At 44.1% G+C, this 20,014-nt stretch overlaps 1 protein-coding gene across 1 annotated transcript in view; it reads left to right on the forward strand.

The window, feature by feature from the left end:
• The window catches only part of LOC140736211 (deoxynucleoside triphosphate triphosphohydrolase SAMHD1-like), a 44,780-nt gene that overhangs the window by 12,111 nt on the left and 12,655 nt on the right, over nt 1-20,014 (forward strand). The window contains exons 5-10 of the mRNA XM_073062122.1: nt 438-590; nt 4,069-4,169; nt 5,460-5,568; nt 7,870-7,961; nt 8,354-8,469; nt 14,378-14,538. Of these exons, the coding sequence (XP_072918223.1) occupies nt 438-590; nt 4,069-4,169; nt 5,460-5,568; nt 7,870-7,961; nt 8,354-8,469; nt 14,378-14,538 (732 nt within the window). The remainder of the gene's footprint in view (nt 1-437; nt 591-4,068; nt 4,170-5,459; nt 5,569-7,869; nt 7,962-8,353; nt 8,470-14,377; nt 14,539-20,014) is intronic.

Here is a 20,014-nt window from a genome sequence, read left to right on the forward strand (position 1 = left end):
CTCCTCCACCCCTTGATCTTTCCTCCGGTTGGTTTTTCACCTGGCACCTTCCACCCTCCCTCCCACCTTCTTTATAGGGTCCCTGCCCCCTCCTTCTTCAGTCCTGACGAAGGGTCTCTGCCCGAAACGTTGACTGCTCGTTTCCACGGATGCTGCCTGACCTGCTGAGTTCCTCCAGCTTGTTTGTACGTGTTGATTTGACAACATCTGGAGTGTACTTTGTGGCCTGTTTTCATGTTGTGTGACAGTGACATGACAAAAATTTATATCGATATGAACATGAGCTGCTGGCATTGTGTGGTGTGACATCAACTTGCTGTCCATGGGCGTTAATGCAGTAAACTAGACCACTGATCCAGTTAAAATTGTTAATTTTAATATCAGTCATTTGCATAAAATGATGACTCACTCTTTCCTCTGATGTGTTGTTGCTTCAGCACGAGGATGCTTCAATTAGGATGTTCGAACACTTGATTTTCTCTAATAATTTGGACCTGCAAAGCTATGGTCTGGTGTTGCCTGTTGATGTGGATTTTATAAAGGAACTGATCAATGGTCCAGAAAGAGACGATGCTTCTGAGGGCTCAGAGGTGAGTGACACTGTTGAACTATGGAATTGGAGTATAAGCTGGAAATTTTACTTTGGTTTATGTACACCCAAACAAAAGAGAGCTAAATAATTAAATTACTGTTTTTGCCCCCTGATCACTACTATTCATTTGCATGATGTAGCTGTCACTGCCGTCGTTGGACTTGTCCAGTATTAGTAGACCTGGAATTGAGGAGGCAATGATGAGTCAGTCTCAGACATAAGTGTGGAGCCATTGGCTAGAGGACCAGAGAGGAGGTTCTCGTGGTGAGAATGTGGTTCCGGGTTGTATATTCCTTCTCAAGGACATTTGAAACAAGTCAAAAGCATTCTTATGGGGAAGGGTGAACATCCAGAGATCATGTCCGATATCAGCATAAATAACATAGGCAGGAGGGGTGACAAGGTCCTATAGGGAGAGTTCAAGGGTTTATGTGCTAATTTAAAGGAGAGCTTCTACATGGGGGTGATTTCAGGATTGCTGCCAGTGCCACGTGCAGGTGAGGACAGAAATAGGAAGATAATGTGGTTTAACACATGGCTAAGAAGATGGTGTAGGAGGGAGGGCTTCATATTTCTGGATCATTGGGTTCTCTTGAGGGGAAGGTGAGAGTTGTATAGAGAGGCGAGTTTGCACCTGTACTGGAGGGGGAAGAATATCCTTTTTTGAAGCAACACACACAAAATGCTGGTGGAACACAGCAGGCCAGGCAGCATCTATGGGAAGAAATACAGTCGACGATTCGGGCCGAGACCCTTCATCAGGACTAACTAAAAGAAGAGATAGTGAGAGATTTGAGAGGGGGAGGGGGAGATCCAAAATGATAGGAGAGACAGGAGGGGGAGGGATGAATCTAAGAGCTGGAAAGTTGATTGGCAAAAGGGATACACAGCTGGTGAAGGGAAAGGATCATGGGACAGGAGGCCTAGGGAGAAAGAAAGGGGGAGGGGAGCTCCGGGGGAGATGGAGAGCAGGAAAGGAGTGATTGTGAGAGGGACAGAGAGAGAAAAGAAGAAAAAAAGGGAAAATAAATAGATAGATAGATAAATAAATAAGGGATTGGGAAAGAAGGGGAGGGGGGCATTAACGGAAGTTAGAGAAGTCAATGTTCATGCCATCAGGTTGGAGGCTACCCAGACGGAATATAAGGTGTTGTTCCTCCAACCTGAGTGTGGCTTCATCTTGACAGTAGAAGAGGCCATGAATAGACATATCAGAATGGGAATGGGACATAGAATTAAAATGTGCGGCCACTGGGAGATCCTGCTTTCTCTGGAGGACAGCATAGGTGTTCAGCGAAACGGTCTCCCAGTCTGTGTCGTGTCTCACCAATATACAGAAGGCCACACCGGGAGCACCGGATGCAGTATACCACACCAAAAAAGACTACAATAGCGCCCCCCCCCCCCTTATCAGTGGGTTTTTGAAACATAGAAAATAGTTTCAGGAGTAGGCCATTTGGCCCTTTGAGCCTGCACCGCCATTCAGTATGATCATGGCTGATCATTCAACTCAGAACCCTGTACCTGCCTTCTCTCCATACCCCCGACCCCTTTAGCCACAAGGTTAGGATTTATAGTAAGGTTGGAATTGGTGCGGAGGCAGTGGAGAGCAGAGTGTTCAGAAGGAGTGAGGTTGGAATTGGAACAAGGTGTGGTGAAGTTGAGACGGTTGATGTCCCGTTGGCAGTTAGAAAAAGACTACAACAGCACCCTCCTTTTTTGAAGGTTTGCTGGTGCTGCTCTGGGGAGTTTAAACTAAAGTCGCAGGGGAATGGGAACCAGAGTGCCAGGGCAGCTAGTGGATGGGCTGCAGGGAATGAAGATGTTAAGCCTACATACAAACATGGAAAAGAGAACATTGAACATGGTGAGACTTGACTTGAATAAGGGAACAACATCCACAACCCTCCAATCCTCCGGAACCTCTCCCGTCCTCATTGATGATGCAAAGATCATTGCCAGAGGCTCAGCAATCTCCTCCCTCGCTTCCCACAGTAGCCTGGGGTACATCTCGTCTGGTCCCGGTGACTTATCCAACGATGCTTTCCAAAAGCTCCAGCATATTCTCTTTCTTAATATCCACTTTTCAGTTAATATCCAGCTTTTCAGTCCACTGCAAGTCATCCCTACAATCGCCAAGATCCTTTTCAACAGTGACATCAACAGTGTGGATGATAATGTGGGAAAAATTATCATGATATTTGCAGATGACATAGTGGATAGTGAAGACGGCTATCAAGGCTTCCAGTAATTCTCTGAACTCAAAGGAGATTGTTATCAGAAGCACGTTCATTCTCCTGGCATTCAGGACGAGTTAGTGAAATGGATTTTACATAGACTTCATAGGTGAATCCTGGGAGTATTTTGTAAATGATTGCCTCTCTAACCGGAGGCCCATGATGAGTGTGACACAGGGATTGGCACTGGATCCATTGATGCCTGTCATCTAAATAAATGGTCTGGATGATAAGATGGAAAACTGGATCAGCAAATCCGTGGATGACATCGTAATTGGGGGTTTAGTGCATAGCAAGGACGTCTGTCGAAACTTGCACTAGGATCTGGAAAATATGCTGAAAAATGGCAGATGGAATTTAGTGCAAATAAGTGTTAGTGCACTTTGGGAGAACAAATCAAAGTAGTACTTATCCCCCCTCCCATCTATAATAAAACACACTCCAGGGCTCCCTCCCCCCTATAGGGGTGTTGTATATGAAGGGCCCAAAGCTTTGTTGAGGATTCCTACCACCCATCCCACTATCTCTTTGAACCCCTCTGTCAGGAAGGTGGCACAGGAGCATCAGGACTCGGACTACCAGCCTGGTAACAGCTTCTTCCCTCAGGCTGTGAGACCGATGAATACCTGCCACCAATGAGATCTCGTCACACCAACAGCAAGACGTTTACTGTTTATCTGTGCTGCACACTACATAGACTTCAGATTATATTTTATTAATTTACTCATGGTAATATTTTGTTTTATGTGGTGTGTGAGGTATATGATCTGTGAGTGCACCATGGTCTGGAGGCAGATGATCTCATTTGGTTGTAAATATATAGTCAGATGACAACAAACTTTAACTTGAACTTGAAAGGGAGGCTGGAGACTTTAATCCTGGTGTGGGTCAATGGGACGAGGCCGAATAACAGTTTGGCACTGGCTAGATGGGCTGAAATGCCTGCCTCTGTGCGGCAGTGCTCTCTGATTCCATGACTCCTTGGTAAGTACAGAGTAGGTTCCGTTAAGGACTTCACCCGCACCCCCATCTCCACTCACAGTTCGCCCCTTTGGTTCCTGTTGCTGATCTGTTGGGCGAGGTGCTACCTCTCATCCTGGGCCAGTACGGTTTGGTTTTCCCACTGGGGTTGCACTCGGTCTGTGTGATGTGGAGGGAATGAGGGAGAGCCTGAGTGGTGGATCCATCTTCACTCCCTGTGTGCTGCTCATCACTAACTCTGCTATCTAATCTCCCCAGTGGCCGTACAAGGGTCGTTCTCAGGAGAAAAGCTTTCTGTATGAAATCGTTGCCAATAAGCGAACTGGGATTGATGTCGATAAGTGGGATTACTTTGCCAGGTATGTAGGCCTCTCTGTAGTCTTCATCAACTGCCTTTGAGTGTTACATCATCTCTGACTTTTCTCAGTGTGAGCTTACCAGGAACATGGCTTAGTTAATTTGGACCAGGCTTAATCGTTTCTGCTGGGAGCTTAATGATTGAAAATCAGAAATGGCCAAGTTCAGTCCTGCCAAAGAGTTTCAGCCCGCAACATCGACTGTATTCTTTTTCAGAGATGCTGCCTGGCCGACTGAGTTCCTTCAACATTTTGTGTGTGTTACCCAGATTTTGTGTGTGTGTGTGTGTGTGTGTGTGTGTGTGTGTGTGTGTGTGTGTGTGTGTGTGTGTGTGTGTGTGTGTGTGTGTGTGTGTGTGTGTGTGTGTGTGTGTGTGTGTGTGTGTGTGGGAGTGAGAGTGTGTGTGTGTGTGTGGGTGGGAGTGAGAGTGTGTGTGTGTGTGTGGGTGGGAGTGAGAGTGTGTGTGTGTGTGTGTTACACCCACCATTACTTCTTCAGAAAACTGAAGTTATTCAACCTGTTCCCCACTGATCCTCACAGATTTTTGTTGATGCACCATGGCATCCTGACTGGATCACAGTTTGATATGGAAATGCTCTGTCTGAGACTGCATGGAATTGCAGAGACAGCTCCGGCCAACATGAAACCTGCTTCCTCATCATGGACTCTGTCTGCAGCTACAGCCCCTCACCCTGGAGATTCTCTCGTCTTCTCCTTCCGTTGAGCAGAATATGGAAAAGTTTGAGACCGTACCACCATGTGTGGTGAACTAGATATACCTGTCTGACTGCTCCTGTGGCTCCTCCCACAGACCCTGCTGACTGCTCCTGTGGCTCCTCCCACAGACCCCTGTATAAAGGCGACTGGTCTGCTGCTCTCCCTCATTTTCCCAGGATGTAGTGTTGTTCTTCCAGTCAATAAAAGCCGATATCTCACTTCCTAAGTCTCAGCGTGAGTTATTGATGGTGCATCACCATGTTCAGACAGCTTCATTCTACTGTTATTACACTGTTGAAAAGTCCTGTTGAATGATAATGAACTCTTGATCTCTCAATCTACCTTGTTGCAGCCCTCCCACATTATTTGTCTGCCTGCACTTGCTCTGTAACTGTAGCACTATATTTTGCCTTCTCTTATTGCTTTTCCTTTTCTCCTACTTTGACAAAGTTGTCTTTTAGGATAATCTGACTGGATGGCAAGTGAAACAAAGCTTTTCACTGTACATGTCACAATAAATCAGTTACCAAAGAAATGACAGTGGCTGCTATTAATGTGTTTTCATGTCTCTGAAGGGATAGTTACCATCTTGGAATCCCGAACAACTTTGACTATCAACGCATCCTGAAGTATGCTCGAGTCTGTGAAGTCGACAGAATGAAGGTCATATGCTTTCGAGATAAGGTGATGAATGTTTTGAGAAGCAGCAGGGTCTCTTTAAGTTTGGTTTGAAAATTCTTGGCTTATCCAGCCTGAACTCATTGTAATGGTTGTATATTGTGAGTCAGAAATATTATCTCAAAGGTTGTTATACTAACATCACGGAGAAGTACACACAAAAGATTCTACACATACTGGAAATCCAGAGTATCACCAACAAAGTGCTAGGGAAATCAGGCATCTTCAACAGAGGGAAAAAAAGAATGAATGTTTTGGGCTGAGACCCTACATCAAGACCAGAAAGGAAATTAGAAGAAGCTGTGGGGGGGGGGGGGGGGCAAGGGGAAGAGTACAAGCTGGAAGGTGATAGGTGAAGTCAGGTGGGGGGAAGGTAGGTGAGTGGGGACGGGGGGATAGAGTGAGCAGCTGGGAACTAATAGGTGGAAAAGGTAATAGGCTGAAAAAGACATCTGATAGGAGAGGAGAGTGGAACATGGAGAAAGGGAATGAAGAGAAGCACCAGAGAGAGGTTTTGAAGCCAGAATATAATACTAATGGTAACACTCTTGGCAATGTGGAGGATCTGAGAGATCATGGGTTCTGTATCAATGGGACATTCAAAGCTGCTGCGCAAGTTGACAGCGTTGTTAAGAAGGCGTATGGTATTCATCAGCCGTGGGATTGAGTTCAAGATTCATGAGGTAATGTTAGAGTTATTTAAGACCTTGGTCAGACCCCACTTGGAGTACTGTTTTCAGTTCTGGCCACCTCACTACAGAAAGGATGAGGATACTATAGAAAGAGTACAGAGGAGATTCACAAGGATGTTGCCTGGATTGGAAGGCATAGCTTATGAGAATAGTTTGAGTGAACTTGACCTTTTCTCCTTGGAGCGACAGAGGATGTGAGGTGACCTGATACAGGTGTATAAGATGATAAGGGGCATTGATCATATGGATAGCCAGAGGCTTATTCCCGGGGCTGAAATGGCTAGTATGAGGGGGCACAGTTTTAAGGTGCATGGAAATAGGTTCCGAGGGGATGTCAGGGGTAGCTTTTTCTCACAGAGTCGTGGGTGCATGGAATGCACTGCCAGCAGTAATGGTGTAAACGGACACAATAGTGTCTTTTAAGAGCCTCTTAGGTAGGTACGTGGAGCTTAGAAAAATAGAAGGCAATGCGCTAGGGAAAATCTAAGCAATTTCTAGAGTAGGTTGCATTGTCGGCATAACATTGTGGGCCGAAGGGCCTGTAATGTGCTGTAGATTTCTATGTTTCTATGTGATAACTGGCTGTGCAGAGCTGAACAGTCAAAGAACAGCTGAGATCACAATGGGGGATCAGTGAGAATGGGTCTCATTGAACTACGGTAGAAGAGAAGATTTAAACTTTAGGGTAGCCATAACTAGTACAGGGTTAATGGTTCTATTCTTAGCAGTGAGGAGGAACAGAGAGATCTTTGAATCCACATTCATAGCCCTCAAAGTTGCTGCACTAGTTGATAGGATTATTAGGAAGGAATATGGTTTGTTGGTCTTCAGTAGTTGTGGGATTGAGTTCCAGAGCCACGAGGTAATGGTTTTCTCCTAGAATGAAGGAGGATGAGAGATGACTTGATAGAAGTATATAAGATGATAAGAGGCATAGGGAGAGTGGACAGTCAGAGACTTTTTACCACAGCAGAAATGGATAATACAAGGGGGCATAATTTTAAGGTGATTGTAGTGAAATATAGTTGGGTGTCAGAGGTAGGCTTGGCTTACTGGGAGAGTGGCGGGTGGGTGGACTGCTCTGTCAGGGGTTGTGTTCGAGACAGATACATTATGGATATTTATGGTACTCTTAGATAGGCACAGATGGAAGGAAAACGGAGGGTTATGTAGGAGGGAAGTGTTGGATTGAGTGTGGAGTAGTTTCAATGGTTGGCACTGTGGTGTAATGGTCTATGTTCTCACTCTTTCAGAACTTGCTGATCATTTAGAAATTCATCTGCAGATATAAAAACAATTTAAAGTTAAACATGGAAAATTAAGCAAAATGGGGAGGAGGGGCACAAATAACAGAAGTACAGAGGTTTAAGAGTGGTGTTGGGACATCGGTCAGTTTACAGGAATGGCTGTTGGATAATAATTTGAGATTAAAATCCCTGAATGAATGGGGTTATGTGATGGAGCAGAGATATTGGCATCTGTCTGATCTGCTAACTGGGATAAAAGTATCATCATGATATCAGTGACTAACTTGCATGTTGATACTCAATGCCTGGGGTCTGTTCCTGACACACACAGGGTGAAGTAATCTCTCATTTTCCATCTTGTTCTACAGGTAGCTGGCGACTTGTACAACATGTTTTACACACGTAACGCCTTGCATCGCAGGGCCTATCAGCACAAAGTGGTCAACATCATTGAGAGCATGTGAGTATTCCTGCAGTGTGGCTGGTACGGTGCTTTCACTCATTTTACACCCTTGTGTCCACCCACTCATCTTCTCCCAGCCCTTGTGCTGGTGAAAGGCACTGGCTTGTGTGAAAGGCACTGTAACCACATGGGTCAACCTATGGCTACTAACTGGCAGATAATGTGGTCACACCCTTTACTAACCAGAACGAGGAGTGTTTGTTGCAGTGTTCACTCGGGTGTTGCTGATGAGTGGTGAATCTGAACACATGTTTCCTTACCCTTCCTCTCCCATAGCCCAAGTAAGCTGAGGCCATTCCCACATCCATTTCTTGTGTTTGCTGTCAACATCAGAAGGAGGTTGTGTGGACAACAATACTGACACGATTCTCAACATGTTCATCCATTAGGATCACAGAAGCAATGGTGTTGGCAGATCCACACATCCAGATCAGCGGCACAGGTGGGGAGCAGTATAGAATGTCAACAGCCATTGATGACATGGAGGCTTACACCAAACTCACAGGTGAGTACTTCTGTCCTTAAGTTTCACCAGAATTTACTCTTTAATCATCAATGTTCACTTCACAGGACAAGACCATCCAGCTATTGCTACCTATTTGTGAGTGTCCACCAATAAATCCCACTGCCCTAGTCTTTCCCCTGTTGCCCGCCATTCTTTTGCTGTTTATTTGAAGATCAAGTTCTGTTTTGCAGGTTTTTCTGGGCAAACGTCCTCACTATAGCCTGCTGCATTTTGATATAAAATAGCACCCCGTAGTCTATCTGGGTAATTTACATCCTGGCACATGAACGTGGAATTCTCAAACTCCCAGTAACTGCTCCCCCTCTGTCCTTTTTCCTGTTTATTCTTTCCTTTATTCAGACTGAAGTCAGCGACTGCTGAAACAGTTTTATGCTCGGGAAGGGAAGATGGTTAGCATCATGATGGTGTAGCTGTCATTTTGAAGAAAGCCATTGAGAAGTGCTTGCTGGAGTGGAAACCAATGAACAGTAGACTGATGAGAGTCAGGCTAAGAGGGAAGCAAGTGAACATGACTGTGATCCAGTGCTATGCTCCGACTAATGATAGTGATTTTGAAGAAAAGTAAGTTTCTATGAGCAACTGCAATCGGAGGTAGAGTTAACAACATGCCGTGGACTTCCGATCGTCATGGGAGATCTAAACCCCAAAGTGGGGAATAACTAGGGCCTGTAATGTGCTGTAGATTTCTATGTTCTATCAACTTGCATTTCACTAGGGTCACAGGCACCATGGATCTGAAACAATGAATAACAACGGTGAAAGACTGTTAAAATTCTGTGCCATGAACTATCTGGTCAAAGGAGGGTCCCTCTTTCCACAACATGAAATCCATAAACGGACATGATGCTCACCCAGCAGACGTGACAAGAACAGGCTGATCAACGGGCCACTCCAAGATAGCACTGGTGTACATTGGCGACTCTCAGCGGGCTGCAGGAAATTGTACTAGTTTTCCTCTTAAATATACTCCTTTTGAACCACTCTTACGGCATCTGCAGAATATAAATTTCCTCTTAACAACAGAGAATGAAATGACATCAATGATCTTCAGAGCTCACGTTTGACAGTTGAATATGGACCGGTTAAGGGCAGTGGCGCCTTTAAGGGTCAACGGCATGGCTGAAAACATGGCAGGAGAGATTGAATTCGAACCAGATTGAAGTGCAGGGGGATGAGGCCTCCTCTACCCAGCATCTTGTTGGCGAATGTGCAGTCACTGGAAAATAAGATTGACAATCTCAGGACAAGGCTGCTGTCTCAGAGGCAGATAAGGCAGATCTCAGTTGTTGTTGCACTGAAACCTGGTTAAATGTAGACACCCCTGACGCAGTGGTACAAGCGGAAGATTTTATAATTTTCAGAATATATCAAACCTTCAACTCTGAGAAGGGAAAAGGTGTCAGCATAAGCTTTTTAGTCAATTCTCTTAAGTGGATCAACATTGGGCTTATTTCAACTTCTTGTCACCTGAATGTGGGCAATTAATAATTAAATGCAGACCATTCCACATGGAGATCTCATCCATGATCCTGTAAGCAAACATTTGTGAAACTGCATGAAGCTGTCTGTGAAGAAGAAACGGACCATCCCGATGCATTGTAAGTTATAGTCAGTGACTTTAACCAGTTTGAAGGAAACTCTGCCCAATTATCACTAGCATGTCACCTGTTGCACCAGAGGTCCCAACGCACTAGACTACCGCTACACTATGACACAGAATGCCTATCGTTCATTCCGGAGACCATGTTTTGGCAAGTCAGATCATTTGGCTGCACCTCTGCTACGTGAATACAGGCAGTGACTAAAGAGCAAGACTCCAGAGATCAAGACAAGTAAGAGGTGGTTTCGGGAGGCAGAGGAATGGCTACAGGATTGCCTTGAGTCAGTGAACTGGGCCGTGTTGGAACTCATCTGAAGTGCTGAGTGACTATGCCAGAGTCATTACAAACTTTATTAAAACAGCAATGGATGAGTGTGTCCCCACAAAATCCTTCAGGGTTTTTGCCAATCAGAAGCCCTGGATGAACAATGAAATCTGGAATGCTCTGAGAGCCGGATTAAAGGCATTCAAGTTTGGAGATCGAGAATGCTACAAAAGGTGCAGGTATGATCTCTGCAAAGCTGTCTCTCAGGCAAAGTGGAGATTCCAGACTAGACTGGAATCAAAGAGGGATGTTCAACAGCTGTGGCAGGGTTTGAATGCTATAATGTCCGACAAAGTAAAATTTTGTGTCATTGGGGACAGCAGAACTTCACTTCCAGGTGAGCTCAATGCCAAACGGTCATCATTTCATACAATGATCCTCCGGAACGAACTCTGTATTTTCTGGCCAAGAAGGATCTCCAACCATGCCCTTCTCTTTCAGTGTCATCAAGAGGACCTGGCCACAATCATCATGAGGAAACATTGGAGATGGATTTAGCACATGATGATAAGAGAGGCCAACTTCATCATCAAGACAGAACTTCACTGGACCCCTGAAGGGTGGAGGAAACACAAGAGACCAAAGACAACTTGATGCCACATCACTGAGGCAGAAATGAGGACCCTGAGTTACATCTGGGGCACAATAGAGAAGATGGCCATGGACAGACAGAGACAATGGACCTTCTTTGCTGCCCTAAACACCAGCTGGGTAATAGGCAGTAACTGCAAAATAAAGCAAATTATACACAATCGATCTGGTCATAGTATTGGTAAATGGGGTGACTAGGCTTGTGTCAGCTGCTTCAAGAACCAAATGGTTGAGGAACAGTGGCTGTTCCGGAACTTCACTACGTACACATCACTGTACCTTCTGATTACTCCTCCAGGCAGAAGGCAGTGAGACCTTCTCTTCAAACAAGTGAAGAAAGTAAGAATCCAGAGTAACAGAAGGCCATTTGGCCCATTGAACATTCTCTACTATTGAAGACCATGGCAGAAATTCTATCTCTGCACCATCTCTGTATTCCTTGATTCCCTTACAAAAGTCCACATCTGTGGGCAATGTACTCAGCGGATGGGTATTCCATTGACAAACATGCTGTGCCATGGAATTGAATTCCAAGAGTTGCTTGACTTCATTTTTCATGTTATGGTTGGTCGCAGGGTCTGCAGTCTAAAACTATAACATTGAGAGATTTTAAGCAGAAAAATGTACATCACTAACCACTTTTCTAAATGAATGTAAAATTATTCCTTTTTGTTTGGAAAAGTACAAACTCCTTGGACGCAGAACTCAGAGGAGACTGTTAACAACAGGACGTCCTGTCTCCTGGCATTCAGGATGAGTTAGTAAATTGGATTTTACATTGGCTTCATAGGTGAACTCTGAGAGTAGTTTGTAAATTGTTGCCTCGCTAACTGGAGGCCTGTGACTAGTGTGGCGCAGGGATCGGTACTGAGTCCGTTGTTGTTTGTCAGCATTCTGCAGTTCAACTAATTTAGAGGATGATAAGTAATATTTTGATTTCTGTACTGCTGTTCATAGTGTCACGTACCCCGTGACCGGGTTACCAAACCAGCAGAAATGGAATAATACGTTGGAGTCTGGTATTACTTTAATTAATAGAGTTTATTAGTAAACTAAGTAATACAGTACTATAAAATGCAAATATATGAAACAGGTTAGCAATGATATATACAGAAGTGTGGAAATAGGAATCAAAACCAAGCTCTTTCAAAGTCTAGGGGTAAATGAATAGTCTTACGATGATGCAGAGTTCAGTTCAGTTTAGTTTAGGTCAAGGTAGTTGCTGGTGTACTGTTGGAGAGAGAGAGAGAGAGAGAGCGAGAGGTGATGCCATTGCTGTCGAACCTTCTATTGTCTTCCTATTGCAGTTATGGTCACCGACTGTGACCCCGTACCGGGCACGACCGTTCTTCAGTGGTAGGCTTGTCACCCAGGCAAGGGTGGACACGCACACAAGTCCCCACCAGTCGCACCTTCTCACACTGAGAGCCACTGATCGATTCCCCTGAATCGATCCTCCAAACCCCCACCTTCACGTGGGTGCACAACGCTCTTTCAGTGTCCCATGGTGTGTCTGCTTGTGTCTTCGCAGACCTGCTTTTTATCTCCCCTTGCAGGGCACCAGCCGTCCTGTCTCATTAAGAATCCACACAAGCAAAAGTAAATAATCAGCCATGGAGCCATAACTTTAAATCTTTGTCTCTCTCTCTCTCTCTCTCTCTCTCTCTCTCTCTCTCACATCTGCAGCATAGTTCACGGGGGGGGGGGGGGTCAACTCTGGACTCATCTCAGCTTGGTTTACTCATCATAATAGGAACATAGAAACAAAGAAAACCTGCAGCACAATACAGTCCCTTCGGTCCACAAAGTTGTGCCGAACATGTCCCGTCCAGAGAAATTACTAGGCTTACCCATAGTCCTCTATTTTTCTAAGCACCATGTACCTATCCAAAAATCTCTTAAAAGACCCTATCATATCCACCTCCACCACCATTGCCGGCAGCACATTCCACACACTCACCACACTCTGCATAAAAAACTTACCCCTGACATCTCCTCTGTACCTACTCCCCAGCACCTTAAACCTGTGTCCTCTTGTGGCAACCATTTCAGCCCTGGGAAAAAGCCTCTGACTATCCACATGATCAATGACTCTACTCATCTTTTACAGCTCTATCAGGTCACCTCTCATCCTCCGTCGCTCCAAGGAGAAAAGGCCGAGTTCACTCAACCTATTCTCATAAGGCATGCTCCCCAATCCAGGCAACATCCTTGTAAATCTCCTCTGCACCCTTTCTATGGTTTCCACATCATTCCTGTAGTGAGCCGACCAGAACTGAGCACAGTACTCCAAGTGGGGTCTGACCAGGGTCCTATATAGTGGCAACATTACCTCTCAGCTCCTAAACTCAATGTGTTTGTGCTAGTTCCAATCGTGTTTACTTGTGGCCTTGCACATGTGTGTCATCTCATTGGTTTAGGAATATATATGAAGGGTTATGGGCTGAGTGCAGGTCGGTGGGACTAGATGAGAATAAGCGTTCAGCATGGACTAGAAGGGCCAAGATGGCTTATTTCCGTGCAGTAATTGTTATATGGTTATATATGTGAAACCCTGACCTGAACCAGGAAAAAGCACATAACGAATTTCAAAATAATTTTTAGAATTTAAAACAAATCTCAATTGCAGTAAGTAATAGCAATGCAGAAATAAAAATAATAGGTATCATCCTCTAAATGAGCTGATCTGTGGAATGCCGACAGACTTTCACGCAGCCTCTCCTCTCTCTAATCTGTCTAATTCTGACTCGACATACTCTGACTCTCTCAATGTACTGTTCCCTGTCACAATGCTAACCACCAGCCGTGGTCTAGCCTTGGACAAAACATTCAGCTCTTGCACCAAACAGGTGCCCCTTTTATACCCGTAAAAGCCCCTTACACTGCTACTTTTCCATGTGTTTGATACCTGCACCATGAATTCAGTTTCCAGTGAAAGTCATGTTTTCACCATCTTCCACTGTTATGGCTGTACACGTGTACTCCCTTAATTTTCTCAAACTTTGGTGAGGACAGGGTCTCTTGTACTCTCCTAAATAATCCCACTGCAAATTAGCACCATTTTGTCTTTTAGACTTACTTTTTATTTTAGTGTATACCAAGTAGGAATCACATTGAACTTTTTCCTTACAAGATTATGGTACAGGTACGGGCCAAAGTGACTCGACAGAATATCAGTTTGGCATGAACAAGGTAGGCCTGGGTCTGTGCTGAATTGCTGTATAACTGTAGAACTCTATTGCTAATAGGGACGAATCACACATTTATCTTCCTAATTCGCTTTAAGTCAACCAGAAACAAAAGTTTGTTAGATCAATGCAATTACATGTTGTTATAATGTTTTTCTTTGATCTTGTATTTTGTTTTTACAGACAGTATCTTTGAACAGATTCTGAATTCCTCTAAACCTGAGCTGGAAGAAGCACGGACAATCCTGAACAACATTATAAACCGCAAACTGTACAAATGTATTGGGCAGACACAGGCTGAAGAAGGGCAGGCACAGGCTGAAGAAGGGAAAACTATTAAAAAGGTAATTATTACGGGCTGGTATTCTCTGCCTCAACTCCAACAACCAGAAGGCAGTGAACCTTCCCTTGAAATGAGCTGAGATTGGAAGAGTCAGGTGTAATAGTCATCCTTTTAGCCCTTTGAGGTACTCTGCTATTCAACATTATGGCTGTTCTACCTCAGCATCATGTTCCTGCACCATTCCAACACTCTTGATTCAAGCCTGCTCTGCCATGTTGTCATGGCTGATGCATTTCTCTCAATTTCCTGCCTTCTCCCATATCCCTTCAGGCACTGACTCATCTGCCCCAAATATACCCCAATGACTTGGCCTTCACAGCCGCATGTGGCAATAAGTTCCACATATTCACCACACTCTGGCTAAAGAAATACCTCCTTATCTCTGTTCACAATGGACATACCTCTATTCTCGTCTTAGACTCCCACAACAGATGAAACATCCTCTCCAAGCCTATTCTGTGCAGACCTTTTAACATTTGTTAGGTTTCACTGAGCTCTCCCCTCATTCTCTGAATTCCAGTGATTTTTGCCCCAAAGCCTCATTTGCTCCTCATATGATGAGCCTTTCAATCCTGGAATCATTTTTGTGAACCTCCATTGAAACATCTCCAATGACAGCAGATCCTTTCTGTGATAAGGGGCTCAAGACTGCTCACAGAACTCCAAATGAGGCCTCACCAGCACTTTAACATTAACATTAGCAGCCTTAACATTACATTCTTGCTTTTATATTATAATCCTCTCCAAATGAATGGTGACATTGCATTTGCCTTCCTCTCCACCAACTTCACCTGCAAATTCACCTTCAGGGAGTCCTGCGTGAGGACACCCAAGTCCCTTTGCACCTGAGATTTCAGAATATTCTCTTCATTGTGAAAATAGTCTACATTTTTATTTCTTCCACTAAAGTGCATGACCATACCCTTCCCAACACTGTATTTCATCCACCAATCCATTCTCCCAATCCGTCTTAGTCATTCTGTAGCCTCTCTGCTCCTGCAAACTACCTGCTCCTCCACCTATCTTCATATTGTCTGCAAACCTGGCCATAAAGATATCCATTCCTTCATCCAAATTAAAGAGAGCAGTCTCAACACACACCCCGTGGAACACCACTTGTCACCGCAGCAAACCAGAAAAAACTCTATTTATTCCCTCTCTTTGCCTTCTGCTAATTAACCAATGCTCTATCCATGGTAACATATTTCCTGTAATACAATGGGCTTTTAACTTGTTAAGCAGCCTCACTTGTCAAAACGGTCTGAAAATCCTAGTAGATAACATACTCCGATTCTCATTTGTCTATCCTGCTTATTATTTCTTCAAAGAATTCCACCAAATTTATCAGGCAAAATTTTCCTGAAGGGAATCATGCCTACGACACCCTATTTTATCATGTGCCTCCAAGTACCGGAAACCACATCCTTAACAATCAATTCCAACATTTTCCCAACCACTGACGTCAAACAAACTGGCCTGTAATTTTCTTCCTTCTGCCTCCCCCACCCTTGCAGAGTGGAGTGACATTTGCAACTTTCCAGTCCTCTGTAACCATGCCACAGTCCATCGGTTTTTGAAAGAGCAATACTAATGCCTCTACAATCTCTTTAGCCACCTCCATCGGAACCCTGGAGTGTACACTATCTGATCTACGTGGCTTATCTATCTTCAGACCTTTCAGTTTCTCAAGCACCTTCTCCCTAAATCCGGCAACTTCACTCACTTCTGTCCCCAACACTCTCAATCTTCCAGCCTACGGCCAGTGTCCTCCACAGAGAAGACTGATGCAAAATACTTATTCAGTTCATCGGCCATTTCGATGTCCCTCATTTACTACTTCCCCAGCATAATTTTCCAGTGGTCCAATATCTACTCTCACTTCTCTTTTACACTTTGATCTATCAGAAGAAATTTCTGGTGTCATCTTTAATATTATTGGCAAGCTTAATTTCATAATCCAACTTTTACTTCTTTATGACTTTCTAGTTGCCTTCTGTTGGTTTATGAAAGATTCCCAATCCTCTAACTTCCCACTGATTTTTGCTGTATTAAATGCTCTCTCTTTGGCTTTTATGTTGCCTTGGACTTCTCTTGTCAGCCAGGGTTGCATCATCCTGCCTTTAGAATACTACTTCCAGGTGAACTAAAGTCGGTAACAATTGCTTCATACTCATCCAGATTCACAGATGAATCTCCGAATACAGTCCAGTCTACCGATTCAAAGCAGTCCTACAACCACTCCCATCTTCCCTTGTCCATAGCTTCTGGGTCCTCACTACTGGTGCTGCCTACACTCAGGGAGTAGAAGTACAGCCAGATGATCAGACTTTCCATAGTGAGCGCATGAAACAGCATGGAAGGCATTCTTGATGATGGTGTAACAATGGTCCAATGTGTTGTTTCCTCTTGTACTACAAATGATTTGATGATGGTAATTATTTCGTGAGTTTTTCAGGCTGGCCTGGTTAAAATCCCCCAAAATGATGGTGAATGCATCAGTGTCTGCTGTTTCGTGCATATTGATCCCATTGCTCAGATGATCTAAAGTCTGTTTGACATTGGTTGAGGTGGAAAGTACACTGGTTCCAAAATGATCACAGAAATATCCTGTGGCAAGTAAAATGGGTGGCAATTAATTGCAAGACATTCCAGGTCTGGTGAGCAAAGTTGGGTCAACACTGTATGTTTGTGCACCAAGAGAAGTTGATCATGAGGCACACACCTCCACCCCTGCTTTTCAGACATCAATAGTCCTATCCTGACGGTGTATATTAAACCTGTCAATCTGAATCATTGCATCCAGTATAGAAGGGGTTTACCAGGATTCTAGGAAGCAAAGGATGCATGAGGTCCTAACGTTCCTCTGATCCAGCACCCTAGCTCTGAGATCTTCGATTTTGTTTACTGGAGACTGTATGTTTGCCAGCAGGATAGTTGATACTGTGAGTCTAAAGCTCCATTTTCTTAAACACACTTGTATTCCTGACCTGCAGCCACGTTTCCAACATGAATCCAGTGAGAAGTGTGGCTACAGTCAGCTTTGTTTCCATTGGTTTTAAGCAGTGATAGTTTATTCAATTGCATTGCAACATCTTTACTAACTGTACAGATTTTGGACATATAATAACAGAGTTGTCGTGATGGGAGATTTTAATTTCTGAAATATTGATTGGCATCTCTCTAGAGCAAGGGGTTTAGATGGGATGGAGTTTGTTAGGTGTGTTCAGGAATATTTCTTGATACAATATGCAGATAAGCCTAGAAGAGGAGAGTCTGTACTTGATTTGGTATTGGGAAATGAACCTGGTCAGGTGTCATATCTCTCAGTGGTAGAGCATTTTGGAGATGGTGATCATAATTCTATCTCCTTTACAATAGCATTGGAGAGAGATAGGAACAGATAAGTTAGAAAAGTGTTTAATTGGAGTAAGGGGAATTATGAGGCTATCAGGCAGGAAATTGGAAGCTTAAATTGGAAACAGATGTTCTCAGGGAAACATACGGATGAAATGTGGCAAATGTTCAGGGGATATTTGTGTAGAGCTCTGTATAGGTATGTTCCAATGAGACAGGGAAGTTCTAGTAGGGTACAGGAACTGTGGTGTACAAAGGCTGTAATAAATCGAGTCAAGAAGAAAAGAAAAGCTTATAAAAGGTTCAGAGATCTAGGTAATGTTAAAGATCTAGAAGATTATATGGCTAACAGGAAGGAGCTTAAAAAGGAAGTTAGGAGAGCCAGAAGAGGCCATGAGAAGGCCTTGGTGAGCAGAATTAAGGAAAATCCCAAGGCATTCTACAAGTATGTGCAGAGCAAGAGGATAAGACATGAAAGAATAGGACCTACCACATGTGACAGTGGGAAAGTGTGCATGGAACCGGAGGAAATAGCAAAGGTACTTAAAGAATACTTTACTTCAGTATTCACTATGGAAAAGGATCTTGGTGATTCTAGTGATGACTTGCAGTGGACTGAAAAGTTTGAGCATGTAGATATTAACAAAGAGAATGCGCTAGAGCTTTTGGAAAGCATCAAGTTGGATAAGTCGCCGGGACTAGATCAGATGTACCCCAGGCTGCTGTGAGAGACGAAGAAGGAGATTGCTGAGCCTCTGACAATGATCTTTGAATCATCAATGGGGATGGGGGAGGTTCCGGAGAATTGTAGGGTTGCGGATGTTGTTCCTTTATTCAAGAAAGGGAGTAGAGATAGCCCAGGAAATTATAGACCTATAAATCTTACTTCAGTGGTTGGTATGTTGATGGAGAAGGTCCTGAGAGACAGGATTTATGAACATTTAGAGAGGTATAATATGAGTAGGAATAGTCAGCATGGCTTTGTCAATAGCAGGTTGTGCCTTACGAGCCTGATTGAATTTTTTGAGGATGTGCTTAAACACATTGATAAAGGAAGAGCAGTAGATGTAGTGTATATGGATTACAGCAAGGCATTTGATAAAGTACCCCATGCAAGGCTTATTGAGAAAGTCAGGAGGTATGGGATCGAAGGGGACATTGCTTTGTGGATCCAGAACTGGCTTGCCCACAGTAGGCAAAGTGTGGTTATAAACGGGTCATATTCTGCATAGAGGTTGGTGACCAGTGGTTTGTCTCAGGGATCTGTTCTGGGACCCTTACTGTTTGTGATTTTTATAAATGACCTGGATGAGGAAGTGGAGGGATGGGTTAGTAAGATTGCTGATAACACAAAGGTTGGAGGTGTTGTGGATAGTGTGGAGGGCTGTCAGAGGTTACAGCGAGACATTGAGAAGATGCAAAACTGGGCTGAGAAGTGGCAGATGGAGTTTAACCCAGATAAGTGTGAAGTGGTTCATTTTGGTAGGTCAAATATGATGGCAGAATATAGTATTAATGGCAGTGTGGAGGATCAGAGGGAACTTGAGATCTGAGTCCATAGGATGCTCAAAGCAGCTGCACAGGTTGACTTCATGGTTAAGAAGGCATACGGTGTATTGGCCTTCAATAATCATGGAATTGAATTTAGGAGCTGAGAGATAATGTTGTAGCTATATAGGACCTTGGTCAGACCCCACTTGGAGTACTGTGCTCAGTTCTAGTTGCCTCACTACAGGAAGGATAGAAGGGGTACAGAGGAAATTTACAGGGATGTGGCCTGGATTGGGGAGCATGTCTAATGAAAATAGGTTGAGTAATCTCAGCCTTTTCTCCTTGGAGTGACGAAGGATGAGAGGTGACCTGATAGAGGTGTATAAGATGATGAGAGGCATTGATCGTGTGGATAGTCAGAGGCTTTTTCCAAGAGTTGAAATGGTTGCCACAAGAGGACACAGGTTTAAGGTGCTTGGAAGTAGATACAGAGGAGATGTCAGGGGTAAGTTTTTTATGCAGAGTGGTGGGTGCGTGGAGTGGGCTGCCAGCAACGGTGGTGGAGGCAGATACGATAGGGTCTTTTAAGAGACTTTTGGATATGTACATGGAGCTTAGAAAAATAGAGGGCT

The sequence above is a fragment of the Hemitrygon akajei genome, chromosome 11 (assembly GCF_048418815.1).
Source record: "Hemitrygon akajei chromosome 11, sHemAka1.3, whole genome shotgun sequence".
NCBI lineage: Eukaryota > Metazoa > Chordata > Chondrichthyes > Myliobatiformes > Dasyatidae > Hemitrygon > Hemitrygon akajei.